Source organism: Neolamprologus multifasciatus, chromosome 16, assembly GCF_963576455.1.
Source record: "Neolamprologus multifasciatus chromosome 16, fNeoMul1.2, whole genome shotgun sequence".
NCBI classification, from domain to species: domain Eukaryota; kingdom Metazoa; phylum Chordata; class Actinopteri; order Cichliformes; family Cichlidae; genus Neolamprologus; species Neolamprologus multifasciatus.
In genome coordinates, this window is record NC_140454.1 from 19,863,330 (window position 1) to 19,880,456 (window position 17,127).

The window sequence follows — 17,127 nt, forward strand, 5'->3', positions numbered from 1 at the left end:
GTACTGAAAAGCTCCCTCCTCTTTCAGTTACTCATATATTATAATATTTCTGTGTCTTTATCTACATTTAAGGTTTAAAATGCTTTGTTTTGATCATTTCTGATGTTTCAGACAGCAGATGTAACAGTGGAATACCAGAATTTGTCATTTCTAGATATTTAATGTCCTACTGAACATGCATTTTCTGATTTCAATTGCAAGCAATTTGGTGCTGGCTGAGAAAATGTTTCTTTAGGAGTTATTTGACTTTTTCATTGTTAAGAAGCTTTTGGCTGGTATGTTTTAAAGTGAATCAGTGGGGCTTTATAAGATGAAAGACTGCATATTTTGGGATTTTCTTTGGCTGTGCTCCTGAGTTGTGGGGGCAGAAAGATATATTTCTGGCTTTCGCAAATAGGAAGAGGCTGCATAAGAAGCAGTGGATTTAAGAGGGCCGATTAAATAAAGGCTTTAGCTGGTATTTGTCACAATATTTAATGTTTGTTTTTTTACTATGTTTTTAAAAGTTGAATTTAAAACCTGAACTGAATTATTACTGAGGTTTCACTAGCAATGAACAACTCAGATTTACTAATGAATAGAGTAGTTCCAACTCTGACTAAAAATCAGTAAAAACTAATTATGAATAAAGGTTCTTGACCTGACGTCAATCTCATTTATGAGCTGCCACTGTGTAGCAAATGCATCTTTTAAAAATAGTTGTCTATAATGAGTAATTAGACCATTTCATCTTTGTTCTTTTTCTCATTTTGGGAGCCGAAATCATATTGAATGTTGTTACTTCTGCATTATTTTACTAAGTCTTTGAGAAGCTACATAAAAAAACCCTCATCAATTAGGAGAAGTTTAAAGGTTTTCAGATGGTGAATACATCAAAGTAATTGCATTGCAAAGACAAAAATAAACAATTAATTGGTCTCCTTTCTCAGCTAATTAGCACGAGTTCATGGTAATAGGATCCCCTCAGTAGCAGAGGTGTAGGAACAGAAGCGCTGTGATTGGTTCACTCTTTCTGGGTTTTCTTTTTTCTTTTTTTGCAGTGTCATTGAGAACTCCTGAGAATAGCAATGTCAGCAGTTTAAAGGGGAAACACTTTTGGTGCAATGTCACTGGAGCTTAAAAAGCCAAAATAGAACAGATGCAAATTGATTTAGCCAAGAGGTGACATTTCCTTGTGTTTTCTTAAGACTCTTGTTTATAAAAGGTAGCTAGAAGTTGACAAATGTCACCATAGCTTCTGAAATGTCATCTTGATATTAAATTTCAGAGAAACATAAATGTAGTGTGTGTGCTTCTGTCAGCCTAAGCCTGGAGATATGGGTTTATTGCTTGCGAGCTTCTTGACAGTTGTTTGTGAAGCAAATAAACCTTTCTGTCTCGCTAACATTTGGAAGATTTATCCACCTCACCATCTGCACAGGCAAGCTGCTAGTAGTGGAAGTCGCTGGCACATTAATAAGGCCATGATTTCTCACCAGTTCTGGTTAATTATATGTTTTTGTGTTTTAGATGTTGTTGAGACAAAATATGAAGCGGTTACTCTGGATTCACATTTTTACTTTTTTTTTTTTACTTATAAATGACAGACTCATTAATAACAAAATGAGCTGTTAATAGCCAAATTCACAATTAATTTCCTGAGGAGTTCCTCATAAGAAACTTTGCAATTTGGTATAAAGAAAAATAATAATTTCCTTGAAAGCCTGACTACTATTTATAGTTAATTAAAGTCTTTCTCCTGCCATCACCAGCCAATAAAAACAATCTCTTTTAATCAAAATTACACATTTTAACCCTTTTTTGATGTGAAAGAAATCCTTTCATTCCTCAAAATTGATTTTATTAGGCAGTAAAGCAGGATTTTATTAGTTCCTGCTTTACTGCAGCATTTCTCTGTACTTGTCAACGCAGGAAACATTATTTTTACTGCAAGTGCCCTGTGTTTGTCAGGGTGAAACAGATGCAGGATTTATGGTACTGCATTTATGTCCATTTGTGAAGGTGTTTTCCTGCATAAAGGTTTATGCAGCCTATGCAAATGAACTTGTTTTCAGTCCTTCAAAAAACCAACAGCACGTAGCTTGATGTGGATGACACTGTGCACAGGACGAATGTTGATTTGTTGGAAATTGGGCTACAACAGTTGAGTTCACCGGGAATAGGAGAACTGCAAAAAAAATATCTTTCCTTTCCCAAAGATTCGCTACAGCTCATAGATTTGTATATGTGATTTGGCTCAGTTGCAAGGCTGTGTTTGTGTCTCAAACCCGTGGAGTCAAATTTGTCTCAATAGGTTCACAAATGTGTATGATAAGATCAACAAGCATAAACTAAGATTTACAAATGTGTACAACTGTCTGTGGATAATTTTGAGTACTTACAAATGCATGTTTCAGTCCACACATGTACACAGTAAATTGAAGACATGTAGATATATTTTTAAAAATACATCAAAAATTAAATAAATAATCATAATTTACACAAAGCCTCTTAAATTCAGTTTCTCAAATCTGATCATTTTCACTCTTCTACAAATATCTAAAAATATTTGTGATATTTCACTTACAGATGGTTAAATATGCACGCATCACCTGACAGTCGCATATCATCAAGTGCACATGTCGCTTCTAATGCTGATAGCTTGACATAGAATCACAAATTCACAAAAAGATACACAAAGCTATATTTAATTGCAAGTGGAAAACTGGGACACCTGAGCATCCTTTGTGTTTCTGTGTTCTGATATTTTTTTCTAAATGCACTGAATAGCTCATGGATTGCATGCAGATTTGTAACCCTTTTGAGATTAATTTAACTTTAAATTTTTCATGTTGCAAGGCAGTGCACCATTGACCTAATAACTTCAGCATGAAGAGCACAGAAAGTGTCTGTAATGGAAACTAGAATTGTTTCTAACACTAGTTTTGCTTTAGCTCTTTGCAAGAACTTTGTTTTTTTTCCATGAATAGCTAAAGGACCAACAACAGCACAAACAAGAGTAGCCTGCAGAGCCGTTATTTGTGACATTGCCCCTGGTTATAGCTAACACCTACAATATGTAGATGATGGTCTGCATAACTATACATACAGGCAAATATGGACACAAATGCAATACTGTAAGTCTGACTAGATTGGAGCTAAGACAAGGAAATAGCCTAGAGAAACCAGTCAATGTTCAACATAAATGCTCCTGGTTTGAAATAGAGCCAAGGACGGAACAAAACAGTGTCAGAGCTGGAACATTAAAGGCATACTCTGTGTATTTTAGGGGTCATAGCTTCAACTTGACTAATCTAACACACATTATGAAATCATAATTTACTAATGATAGATAAATCTGGTTACCAATTTCAGCTACATCTTGTTTAGTCGAGAAAATTGGTTTGTTGGGTTTGTTGCATATGGAACCGCAGTTCTGTGAATCAGTGTTTCTAAAGCGGTCACTCGTTTTCATTGAAAAGTTATTATATATTTTAGGAAAATACAATAAGTTGAACTATTCAGCTGGCGTGTGCTGACATAAAGACTAGCTCGCTGTAGTTCAGAGGTATCAAATTCGTTTTGCAGTGTGCCTCAATTTGATCTCAAGTTGATTGGACCAGTAAAACTATTGAGAAACCTCTTAATTATTAATTGCCTTATGTCTCAGTTTTTACACCTTAGCAGTTAAAAGGCTTACAGGGTATTGCTGTTACCCTACTCTGAGGGTGGACAGGCTTACACATTAAGAATGATTATTTCAAATGGTAAATGGCCTGTATTTGTATAGCGCTTTTCTAGTCCCTAAGGACCCCAAAGCGCTTCACACTACATTCAGTCATTCACACACACTGGCAAGCTACGTTGTAGCCACAGCTGCCCTGGGGTGCACTGACAGGCTGCCAGACACCAGGCCCTCTAACCACCACCAGTAGTTAGAGTATCTTGCCCAAGGATATTTGACATGCTGCCAGGAGGCAGCCTGGGATTGAACCACCGACCTTCAGATTAGTGGCTGACCTGCTCTGCCACCTGAGCTATAGCCACCCAAGGAAGTACTGGCACCTTGTCGTGTAATTTAAAAATTAAAAAAAAAAGATACAGTTTGAACTGTAGCTCAAACAACAGCTAAAACCTTTATAGTGATTTGTAAAAAACCCATTTGTAAAAAACCCAAAATAATATTTTTTCTGTTATTTTAATGGAATACTAACAATAAAAGTATATATATATATATTTTTTTTGTTTATCTATTACTTACTGTGGTGTCTTTGTCGACGTTTACTGTTGAAAATACAGTTTTTTAGTCCATAAATTTGGAAGAAAAATTAGTTTTTTTCCCAAAGCCATGCAGTGGGCTTGATTTTTGACACCCCTGTTGTAGCTTAATAAATATTAAAAGATTAGATGATTTTTAAAGGACAATTTACACATTTAGATAATCATTTCAATGAATTTAACTGAACCACTTCCTCGTTTGTACTCTTTGTTCTTCTATTAATATACAATCTTTCCTCGAAGAGTCAGTTCCCTACAAAATTTTGTTTATCTGTTCTGTAAAAATGATTTACTTTCAGCATAGTGGGACTTTTGTTTGTTGGCCTTGGCTTCATGGCATTGCATGCGTTGCATGCAATGCAATGCGTTGCATTTGCATTTTCTTATCTAAAAATTCCAGCTGGCTTCATTATCAGACACCTCAGTGACAGCCGACAATGCTGCGGTGCACTGGTGAAACCTGAAGACATTTTTAATGGATTGCACCAGAGATTTCTCTGCCTGTCTCCATTATGTAAAATAAAATGTTCATTAAAACAATATGATCTACTTATTAGTGGATAAGCAGTCCGTGCATGTTATGATTGTACCTCAGGTTTGTTTTTTTTAATGAAGAAATGGGTACTCACTTGTTCTTTTTGTTTTTTTACAGTCACATGTGTAACTTAGCTCACAGTTTATACTACACTAGGTTTATATCTGGGACTCCCCACCATTTGACCTTAGAACTGAAGAAGCTTCTCGGATGAGAGGTGAAACATCTTCAAGTAACTTAAAGAAGTCCAGACGCTTTTCTTTGCAAGCTCCTTTGACTACGATGACCTGGATGACTGAGAACCTTTACAGACATATTAGCTCACAGTGTTGTCACATAAAAGTGTTGTTGATGAAATGCAAACTTTACTGTGTGAATCTTCAGAGGGATATCTCCATCCTCAGTCTGCTATACAGGGATAATCCCGAATGATCCAGGTGGAGTCAGTAGACAGAACATTTTCTAAACACTCTCCGCGGGCTTTCTACAGAGGAAGCAGATTTAAGTCCGATTTTTTGGGCATGTTTATAATCATCTGAAATACACATTCCCTCATCAGCCTTGGCAATGTACATTCTCAGCTTCCACCCTGGGAAAAGAGATGCTACATCCATCTGCTCCACCAGAATTGTTTTTCTTTTTCAACAGCAAAATGTTTTTAAAAAAGTTAATCTGACTCACAGTTAAGTGCTAGTAAATCCTGACTCAGTCATTTCTTATGCTCTTACCACAAACAAACTCATTATGGATATGTCTTGACCTGTTTGTGTGTGTGTGTTGACTTGTGGCTCTGATCTAATATAAAATCGGGGTTGTGGACTAGCTGGCTGAGTTATTAAACCAGACTACACACCATATTAATCTTCCCCTACATGCAGTTGTTTTGGGAGGTAGTGCTGTCAGGCCGTGCCTTTATCAGAAGAGAGCCGCTCCCATGTCACAAATGCATTTTAAAGACAGATTTCTAATGCATGGGATGCAAATGAATGCAAGCTGATGCTGCAAGAGGCTGAAAGGCACATTTTATCAATGCAGTCAAACTAGCTGGATGTTTGTTTACATTTTACTACAGTCTACAGTTGAGGCTATACTTCCTCAAAATTATAGTTGTATTTTAGAACGGTATTCTTTAATATAATATATTTAGTTACATTTACAATAATCACAGACATATGTTAAACTGTGATCATGCATAAATTAGGAAATACAAAGGTTTTCTGCAAATTTCAAAGTTTCAAAGTTCTAAGGTTTTACATATCAGGATATAATAGTCATTAAATAAATAGTCTTAAAATTGAGTAAATACAACCTCAGATGAACAACAACACATGACAGATTACACTAAGACAAACTACAGAAGCAGTTTGCAAAAAACTAAATGCATCCTATGATTCAGTTGCTTTAGCAGCAACAATTTCAGTTTCTCATACTGTTGATGAGGAATTTTATCCCACTACCCTTTACAAACATTGAGGTTTGCTGGCATTTGTTTACGTACAGCTCTCTCAACAGTCAACTACAGCAGCGGTCCCCAACCCCTGGGCCCGTGCTGTGAGAGTTGAGACTCGGGTGTGAAATGTATGGTTTTCAGGGTTTTTAGCGGTTTTTAGCGTTATTTTGTTATTGTTTTTTTCGTTAACTTGGTTTTCCTGGGTCTTTTCACGTGTGTTATGAATAAATCTTCTTTTTTTCGGTACCGGTACTAGTTTTATTTTGTTGTATTTTTCCGCGACACCTTAAAGGTCGGTCCGTGAAAATATTGTCGGGCACAAACCGGTCCGTGGCGCAAAAAAGGTTGGGGACCGCTGAACTACAGTATTTCAGTTGAGCAGAGGTCTGGGCTTTGACTGGATCATGGAAACACCTTCGTCCTGTTCTTTTTAAGCTGCTCTGTTGTAGATTTTCTGCTGTGCTTGGAATCTGTTGAATTTCTAGTTTCAGCCAAGCTTTAACTCAGTGACTGCAAAGTCCCCAGATCCCTCGTCTGCAAAATGAACCCAAATCAACACTCCCCTGCCACCGTGCTGGTATGAGGGTTTTTTGCTGATATTCTGTGTTTGGTTTTCTCTGTATGGCGCTGTGCATTATGGCTAAACATCTTCACTTTGGTTTGATCAGTCCAAAAGACATTTTTTCCAGAACTCTTGTGCTTTGCTCAGATGCAGCTTTGCAAACCTAAGCTGTCCTGGCATGCTATTTTTAGAGACAAGTTCAGTCTTTTTTCTAATTTTACTGTCATGAGCATTAACTTTTAACAAGTTACATGAGGCCTGTAGAAACTGAGATGTAGCTCTTGGGATTTTTGCATATTCTGTGAGCATTGCACGATCCACTGGGGGGAGATTCCTGGGACACCTGAATGCTCCACATCAATGAAGAGGCAAAACGTCTGCTTGTATAGGGGTGTTCATATTTGCTGATGATCAATTAATTAAGTGCATTTGTTTATTCCGACATGGCTGTTAGTCTCCCTCTTAGTTTTTCACAAACTGCTCCTAAATCTTGAGTTAATTTGTGTTAGATAAATAAGGCCACAGTGAAAAATGTTGTGTCCTGTAATTCATCTGAGGTTGTATTAACAGAATTTTAAAACCTGATAAGGAAGAGATGATTCGTATTATGCGACTGTCCTACTTTCACCAAATTATGCTTCTAAGGAAGATTTTGGTAATTTAGCTTCTAACAAAGAAACACATTAATAAATTAATAATTTTATGTAATAGCTGCTGCTTTTCCTAGGCTGTTCATTCGCTGTTATTATGCAAACTGCCTCAGTGTGATTAGCAATAATTTATTGACACCTTTAATTGTGTAGGCTGCTAAAGTGGGGGTTTTTGCTATCACTGTGATTATGAGAAAGAAGTTTTCCCTGCTTGCAGTGTTTTAACATCACGTCATTGTTTTGATTCTGCAGCCCACAAGTTCACTTTTTTGATTTGACTCTTACCACTCTTGTTAGGTTTTTTAAATGAGAAAAAAACTCATAGTATGTACTGCACAAAGGTAGAGACAAACAGACATCATTCGTGACCAGCAAGCGCAACACTTAGCACTTGATTGTATATAGGACACTGTTAGGACACAGGTAATTTCCACCTTAGTAGAAATTACTGAAAGAAACTACATTACTTGAAAGAAGAATTATGAATATTTATAGAATATAACAGTAAACAATTGTGAAATTGTTCATTATCTAATATCTAATAATGAGGAGTTACCATTGTGAATGACGTATTACAGAAGAGGAATATAGTGAAATATGATATGCAGAGAAACTGGTGGAGTGGATGAAACAGAGTGTTGCAGAGCAGCAGTGACACTGACATCACACAGGGAGAGAGAGACAATTTTCGGCATAAAAAGCTGAAAAAATTGGGAGGGTGTGTTTGGTTTTTGACATGCAGAGAGCGAGGCTTGTTAAATATGCATAAAACGGTGCAGTTGCGTCTGTGTGAAGTGCCTTGCAGGCTTTAGGTTATTAGTTTGCAGCTCTCCTTAGTAAACTAAATATTGTTTGATGGGGGGGGCAAATATGGTTTTAACACCATTTCTGCAGTTGTTACAAATGACAACACAAATGGGGAGGGTGAAATACAGATCTGCACGGCTACTGCATGAAGAGCACATTTATTTATTTATTTTGCCCATCTTGCTATGAAAAGCCCGGCAGACAGATGAAATGACTGTTACCCGAGAAGCAGTGAATAAGAATAAAAGAACAGTGGTATATCTGTGACCCCGGTAGGTCATCGTCTTGTTTTTCGGAGATGGGTTCATATAAGGAGGTGTCCTGATGAGGTTATGTTCTCCTAATGGACTGCTTGTAACTAGAGGGTGAAGAAACGATGACTGCGTTTGCTGCAGTTTCACCGTAGCTCATAGCAGGACGGTCCTTCTAGAAGATGAGATGCGCTCTAACTTTCTGCTTGCTGTTTCTACTTCTGAACTGTCTGCTCTTGAAACCTGGGGGGAGTTATCTCTTCACTGTTTGATCACTTCTCTTAGATCACTGGAGGCATTTTCATTTCTGCTTTCATCCTGTTTGTTTCTAACATTGTGCTGCTCAGGTCATGTCTTCGCTCTGCTCTGCAACAAATTTAAATCAACCATTTTAGGTACTGCTCTGCAATCCCATCCCCTTGTCTCTTTTTCCAGGAACTCCAAAAAGGAGCTGAATGACATCCGGTTTGAATTTACTCCTGGGCGAGGTAAGAGCTCAGCCTCAATTAATTTGGAATATGCTGTTCCTTATGTGATAATATCACCACATTAGATGACTGAATTGTTTTCTGTATAATGGGTAATGGCACTGTTCTCTGGACAGCATCTGATTCAGTCTCTAACACAATCACTTGCTAAGTGGCATGTATGAGGTCCATATTTGTCATGCTATTCTCTCACAAGACACTGCTGATGGGGTTTCCCAGGAACTGTTCTCAGCTGGACTGGTCAATGGGCACGACGTTGTTATTGGTAATGCTGTGCCTCTTTATTCTCATAAATTGTGTTGTTTGAATACATAGCCTGCTTACTGGAAAACATCATCTTGAAATAATTTGTTAATAGAAAACCTATTACCAGGATGAATTACATTTAAATTGGATCTTGGAATAACTAAAACTGGTTTTCTAGTCTTCATATTTACACTAGACTGCTCTTTCATTGTGGGAGCAGGAGCGTGTCCTAAAATTTCCTCAGTATAAAACGTGTTTCTTATTACTGAACACAATTATTTCCTCTATTACAGTTGCTGCTAACCTTCAAAAGATTGTAGATGACCCAATTACCTACAAAGTACTGACCTTTAAGCTGGTGAGTTTCCACATGATTGATGGTTCATGACAGCTGCCCTGGCTTTGTCTTGGCTTGTGATGTCCAGCCATAAAGAGCTTGTTGGGAAACGCTTTAGCGAGAACTGGAGTTATTAGACAGAAACTCTGTAAAACTAAAAGTTGTTCAGTTGATGATGTTAAGAAATTATTTTAGAAGAAGTGAAGGAGAAGGTTAGAGGATTGATGTTACAGAAGACATTAAAATTATTTACCTTTTTTCTCTAAATCTGCACTTGAAATGTTTGGATATTTTGGTATAGGGATAAAGTTCATTCAGGCTAAATATAACATACATTTTCACATTTATTTTACACTCTGCACACTTTGTTAGCTACACCATGCTAGTTCTGTGCTGGCTCCAGTTTCTTTTCTTCATATCGACATGATGGCATCACACAGTTGATTCATTTTTTCTGCTGCAAATCCACGATAGGACTCTCCCGTCCCACCACATCCCAACGGTGCTGTAGTGGATTCAAATCTGGTGACTATTTGAGGCCATTTGAGTACAGTGAGCTCATTGTCATGTCAAGAAACCAATTTGAAATCATTTGAACTTTGTGGCATGGTGTATGATCCTGCTGGAAGCTGTGGTCATAAAGACATGGTCAGAAACAATAGTAAGGCTGTGGAGTTTAAACGACACTCAGTCGGTACTAACGGGCTCATGAAAATATCCCCCACACCATTATATCACCACCAACCTGAACTCTTGATACAAGGATTGGTCTTTGCTTTTATATCGTTCACACCAAATTCTCACCCTACCATCTGAAAGTTGCAACAGAAATTGAGACTGTTCTTTAGTCTTCTTTTCCAGTCTTCTATTATGCAATTTTAACTAACATGAGTGACACCAAGGCGTGCTCTCTTGCTACTATAGCGCCTCTACTTTGAGGTCGGACATGTTCAGAGGTGCTCTTTTACATACCTTGGTTGTAACAAGTGGTTATTTGAGTTACTGTTGCCTTCCTATCAGCTTGAAGCAGTCTGGCCATTCTTCTCTGAACCATCAACAAGACAGAGAATTGCCGCTCACTGGATATTTTCTCTTTTTTTTTTGGCTCATTCTCTGTAAATCCTGAAAGTTGTGCAGGGAAATCTGAGTTTCTGAAATACCGATAAGCATACCATCTGCAAAGTCACTTAAATTGCCTTTCTCTTCTGATTCTGATGCTCAGATTGAATATCAGCAGGTCATCTTGACCATTTAGGCTTACATGCATCAGTCTAAGTAGATTTAATTGCTGCCAAGTGATTGACTGATTAACTGCTTGAATTACTGAGTAGCACTGAGCATGTATATGTACTGTAAAGTACTGGATTGTGCAATGGGCAATATATAGCATTATAGCAAATTATTGTAAAACAAAATATACAATGCACTAAAAGCAAACATTCAAATGCAAATAAAAACAGCCTTAACAGATCAATATTCAATGTTTATCAGTTCAACTTTAATAATATAACCACGTTAGGTTTTGTTTTATTATCTCAATTGTGACAAAAATCCAATACAGCATTGATTTTATTTGTGATGTATTGTTAGCATTGTGTAATGAATCCAAATTAATGAGTTCTTAATGAGGAAAATACGACCTCCACATCTTCCCTTTTGTGGTTACTATAAAATTTTGTATCAAGTCTGTATTGTCTGTGGAAAGGAGTGTCATGATTTGAGTAGTCAAACACAATTTTTTTTTTACCAACACCATCAATGTTTCCTTTGTCCTGGCTCTGTTAAATCAGAATTATTTTTTATTTGTGCTCTTCACATTGTGGATTATTGTGAGTCTTTAGATGATTTATTTTTCTTTGATGACGGTGCATCTTTGTTGCACCATATGTGCTTTTAAGAAGTCCCTTTGTGGAGTGTGACCTATTAGAATGTGATATTAAGAAAGGAAATAATGCCAGTTCCTTTGTATTTGACAAAAAAATATGTAAATTATGTTTTATTGACCTTTGTGTAGTTGTGGGTAAACAACATCTGTGCTTTGGGTTGCAGTATTTTACAGTGTGACCTTTCTGCCATTTGCCTTATCAGCAGGTGGACAAATCTCTGGAGAGCCAGAGTGAGCGCTGTACTGGGCATGCCATGTAGATATATGGGCATGCTTTCATTTCCACGTGTTAACTCTGCACCTCTGCAGGCAGTGCTAAATTCTCACTGCAGCTCAACTCCGCCTTTCTGAACGAATTACAAGTTACGAGGGTGGTGTCACAAAACCCAGAGAGTGAGAATAATTACCCCTGCAAGGGGAACAATTCATAACACTTTATGCAGACAATTTATGGTGTGGGTGGCACTATAGCTGCTTTATGACTGAACTGAACAAGAGATCAGAATAGACTCATGAGCTCACAAAAACGGACTGTTTTAATAACAGTGCCTCCATGGTGATTACACAACTGCAGAGCCCGAGAGTGTATGGGTGGTTTTCTCAGATAAGGTACAAATTGGTGAAGGACATTGGATGTTGGGTCACGAGTTTAAGCTTTTCACGAGGATGGCTGGTTCAAAAAAAGGAAAATGTATTTTCTCTGAGCAGTGACACAAATTAACATGCAGAATATATTCAAATATTGCTTCAGTCAAGGGGATCTGTGCAGCCTAAAACGGAGGTGAGACGAGCTGCTGCAAGTTAAAGAAATATGGTGAATTATTGGAGGATGGTGTTTTATGAGTAATCATTGTTTTTCAGAAAGGTACAATGGGTTGCCAGGGGTTTGAGCCCATTTTCCCACCTCAGCTTTAATGAGGTCGGCCTCTGATGTCGGTTGTCTCGCTTCCAATCAAGCTCACAAATTATCTCAGAAGTTGTGCATGGACAGTGGAGGTCAGTCAGGGTTTTTTATGCTAGATTCTAAAACTATATATATGTTTACTGGCCTCAGGAGCACTGTTGTGTAGCAGCACGAAAGAGCCTTCCACAGACTAACACATAATTTTATTCTCTGCAGCTTTGAGACTTACCTTAATTGGAACAAACAAAACCATGAAACACACGACGCACCAGATGATATGTAAATAACAGAGTCCACATCACTGATATAGTTTACTCTAGCTACACAAACTGCTTAGCAGTACTGCTTTAATCTGATATCATGCAGCAGCCACAGCAATGATAATAACTGATAGACTATTGTTTTTACAGCAGCTATTTTTGCACAAAATAGTGGGTAAACACATGTTATTAAAGAGAGCAATACTTGTGTGCCATTAGGTAGAAAACTTTAATTAGTGGGATTAACAACATCTTTGTTAATCTAACATTTCATATCGTAATGTTCCTGTAAAAAAACAAGGACTATTAGGCATTGGTCAGATGTGACTAGCTTATATTTCTTGTTCACTCTTATAATTATAACCAACCATTTGCACAAGCCAGTAATTCTAATAAAAAGTTTTTATGACTGCTGATACAAGTACAAGCAGTGAGAAAATTCTGCTGTAGTAGGTGTTTTCTGTAAGTTCGTGAAACTTTAAAATTTCTGTGTTATGGAAGAAAACTTTATATTTCATTGCTAAGCATTGTCAGGTGTTAGTTTTTATATATAGTTGGTAGGAATTTTAATAGAGTAGCTCAGGAGTCCACTCTACTCTACTATTCTGCCTGCTGAGTAGAAAATGTCAATATTGGTGACTTAGCTGCTTAGAACTTGAATTATTAGAGAAAAGCCCACACCAATGAATGACTAATGGTAACTTTGCTAACCTACAATGTTAGCAACCATCTCTTCTCAGTCATTTGCAGTCACCTCTGTTTTAGGCTGCACAGATGCCCTTGACTGAAGCATTACTTTAATATATTTTGCATAGTAATTTGTATCACTGCTCAGAGAAAATGAATCAGCCATCCTCATGGAGAGCTTAAACTGGTGACCCAACACCCAATGGGCTCCACCAATTTGCACCTTATCTGGCAAAGCCACCAATACACTCTCTGAGGGCTCTGCAGTTGTGTAATCACCATGGAGGCACAGTTATTAATACAGTCAGTCGTTGTGAGTTCATGAGTCTATTCTTATCTCTTGTTCAGTTCAGTCATAAAGTTGCTGTAATGCCACCCACACCATAAATTATCATAAATTTTGACTCTTTGGTACAGAGGTCGAATCAATGATTGGCTGCAAAATGAACCCAAATTATCACCCCTCCTCCGCGGTGCTTGACTGTTGGTATGAGGTGTTTGTGCTGATGTACTCGCCAAATGTGGGGTCGTCCATTATGGCCAATCTTCTCTCTCTGGTCTCATCTGTCCAAACAACGTTGTTCCAAAGTCTAGCGGTTTGTTCAGATGTGCAAACCTAAACTGTGCTGCCATGTTCTTTTTAGAGACAAGGGGCTTTTTCCTTACAACCCTTCCAAAGAGGCCATACTTGTTCAGTCTTTTTCTAATTTTGCTATCATGAAGGTTTAACATTTAACATGCTCACTGAAGTCTGTTGAGGTGATATGTAGTTCATGGGGTTTTTGCAGTTTCTCTGAGCATTGCTGACCTTGGGGTGAGTTTTCTGGGACATAAAAATCTTTCTCACTGTAGAATGATGGCCTTCAAATTGCTTTGAAATGGCCTTATGATCATTCCTAGATTAATGTGTAGGCACACTTGCTTCCCTAAGATCATTGCTGATATCTTTCCTCCTTGGCATTGTGTTAATGCACACCGGAACGTTTCAGACCTGCAAGCTGAAGCTCTATTTATCAAGTAAATTTGATTAACAGCCCCTGGCTTCTACTTACCCTCTTAATTCCTATGGAAGCAGTGTGGGTGTCCTTAGTTTTTGCATAGCGCTCTATGAAAAAATTATTTTCCACATGACTGCATGCTATGTGGACAAAAAATAATTAAGAAGCTGACGAGTTCTCAATAATAACCATTACAACCAGTTTAAAACGTAGCTTGTATCCGGTGAGGAAAATTCTGTCATTTTTTTTCTCATTTTGAAAATGAGTCTCAGATTTGGTTTCATATTAAACTCAGTTTCAGTAGTTTCAGCTCCCTGCTTCTGTTGATGATCCTCTGACTGTCTTCTTTCCCGTGCAGGCTTCCAGCTGTGATGACACGGAGATCCCTGATGAAGTGAAGTTGATCGGCTTTGCGCAGCTCAGTGTTAGTTGATGCTCTCTTCGCGACTGCAGCAGGTGAGACAGGGAAGACAGTTCAGGGCAGACAGACTGAGGAACACTCCACCACTTCCTGCAATATCTTCCCTTCCTCACTTCCTGACTCCGCCTCACCTTCCCCGATGCCCATCTCTGCCACCACCCTCGTTAGCGCCGGCTTCCCTGCTTACTGTCCTATCTTTAAACTTAACGACATTCCACTGCCCAGCACACAGCCGAGGAACCTAAAGGTGTACTCAGGTGGCAAAAGAAGGTGTTTAAGATGTAGCTTTGAATGTTCTATTTATTTATTTCTTGAACTCGTTTTTGTTTTACATCACATTACCTCTGTGTTCAGCAAAGCTCTCATTATTTATTGAAATGAGAAGGGTTTTTTCTTCCCATGCTGATTTGTTGCCACAGTGAAAACAAATTTGCTTTGACTCACATCTCACAAACGCACTCATTCGAGAAGTTTCCCTGAGGTCTGTGTCGGAATGTACGATTACGTTAATTTATGGGAAAAAGCACATTTTCATAAGAACATAATGAATGTCAAAAGAGAATGAATTGTATTTCCATATTAAGACCTGTTTCACATTAACAACCATTTGCTTGAGTGTGCAGGGAAAAAAACGAGACCTGGATGCTACTGTGTATAATTTGCTGCTCTCAACAGTGTTAATGCTTCAAAATGCTAGAGGTGCCTTGTTCATTTTTCTGTGCCTAAGAAAGTAGTCGATAAATGAGACCGCACAAAGAGGGGGAACCTGCTGATTGCCATTTCACCAGTGTATTATTCCAGCAATGACACAATTCAAGTGAAGTATCTTAACTTAATGAGGCAAGCTAAAATGCACTTTTGGGCTGAATGCGTGGACCTGACAAACAGATGCTTAGCCCCGGGAGACAAGTTAATTTATGTGCTTCTGTCGTCAGACGAACACACCGTAACTGTTCTTGTTGCTGGGTTTTCAGATGCTAATCAGCAAAACACAATGGTTGAATTTCCTTGCTCTGTCCTGCTGCACTACAAATCTTTTTTGTTCCCCGAAACATCATAGTTACTAAAATGTACTGGATGACGATGCTTCTGAAGATGAAACCAAACGGCAACTGCCGAAAAGGTGACGAGCCATTTGTTTGTCCAAACAAGTCCAGTAGCTCTAAATTATTTTTTAGGTATTGAGGTGGTAAATATTAACTTCTACTAAATTCTTTATTTTATGAAGTAATTTATTGTGTTTTCTATGTACAGTTCTGTGTACCATTTCAACATATTACCCCTGTTCCTTCTGTAATCAGCTGATGTCACGTTTCGGATTAAGAGCAACCAATAAAGAATTGCTATGATTTAAAAACAAGTGTGTGAAGTATTTTATTAAAAAAAAAATCTGTCAAATCTGTCAGCTGCTATTAGAATGAACCTCCTACACTTCAATCGATGTTTGTTTGTGATTGCAAAGGAGTTGAATAATTTACCATATTTCTGCAAATATGCTTTTTAAACTACTTTAATACACAAAAAGTATAAGTTACTGTGGCATAATGTGGTATGGTATGACCAGTTGTTTATTTCTGTTAATGTTACAAACCTATACTACAGAATATCTGACATCATATAGTGATCTGTCTGATTTTCTAGCTAAATAATAAAAAAAAAACCTTAATGTAGACATGTTAAAAACAGTTCTTGCATACACATAAATTATACACTTTGTTAGGTAGACCTATTCAACTTCTCACTCAAACATCTAATCAGTCAGTTGCATGTCAGCAGCAGTTATGAGCATCAGAATGTGAATTTATAAGTGACTTTGAACATGGCATGGTTGTTAGTACCAGATGAGATGGCCCAAGTATTTCAGAAACTACTGATCTACTGGGATTGTTCTTGCGCAATCATCTCTAGGGCTTAGAGAGCACAGTCTCAAAAAGAGAAAATATCCAGTGAGCAGCAGTTTTCTGGATGAAATGCCTTAATAACCAGAAGAGAGTGGCAAAACTGCTTTAAGCTAAAAGAACGGCAACAGTAAGTCAAATAACCGCTGGTTAAAACCAAGGTATGGAGAGGAGCGTCTCTTAATGTTGGACTTTGAATCAGATGGACTAAATCAGCAGAAGACTATATTGTGTGACGTTAATGGATCCAATAAGTCTCAATTTCTGCTACAACATTTGCCGGCCCTTTAGTACCAGCTATGCTATTTCCTGACCATGTCCATCTCTTTATGACCACAATGCACAAAGCTTGTATCATATCAAACTGATTTGTTGAACATGACAATGAGTTCACTTTACTGAAATGGCCTCCAAAGTCACCAGATCTCAGTCAAATAGAGCACCTTTGAGATGTGGTGAAATGGGAGATTCACATCTAGCTATGATGTTAT

At 37.8% G+C, this 17,127-nt stretch overlaps 1 protein-coding gene across 2 annotated transcripts in view; it reads left to right on the forward strand.

Moving 5' to 3' along the window:
• stk39 (serine threonine kinase 39) overlaps positions 1-15,563 on the forward strand; it is a 33,971-nt gene extending 18,408 nt beyond the window's left edge. For both annotated transcript variants that reach the window (XM_085134626.1, XM_085134627.1), the window contains 4 exons: positions 8,948-9,000; positions 9,197-9,265; positions 9,540-9,604; positions 14,676-15,563. In XM_085134626.1, coding sequence (XP_084990752.1) covers positions 8,948-9,000; positions 9,197-9,265; positions 9,540-9,604; positions 14,676-14,750 — 262 coding nt within the window. In that variant the 3' untranslated portion in view covers positions 14,751-15,563. The remainder of the gene's footprint in view (positions 1-8,947; positions 9,001-9,196; positions 9,266-9,539; positions 9,605-14,675) is intronic.
• Positions 15,564-17,127: the final 1,564 nt, after the last annotated feature.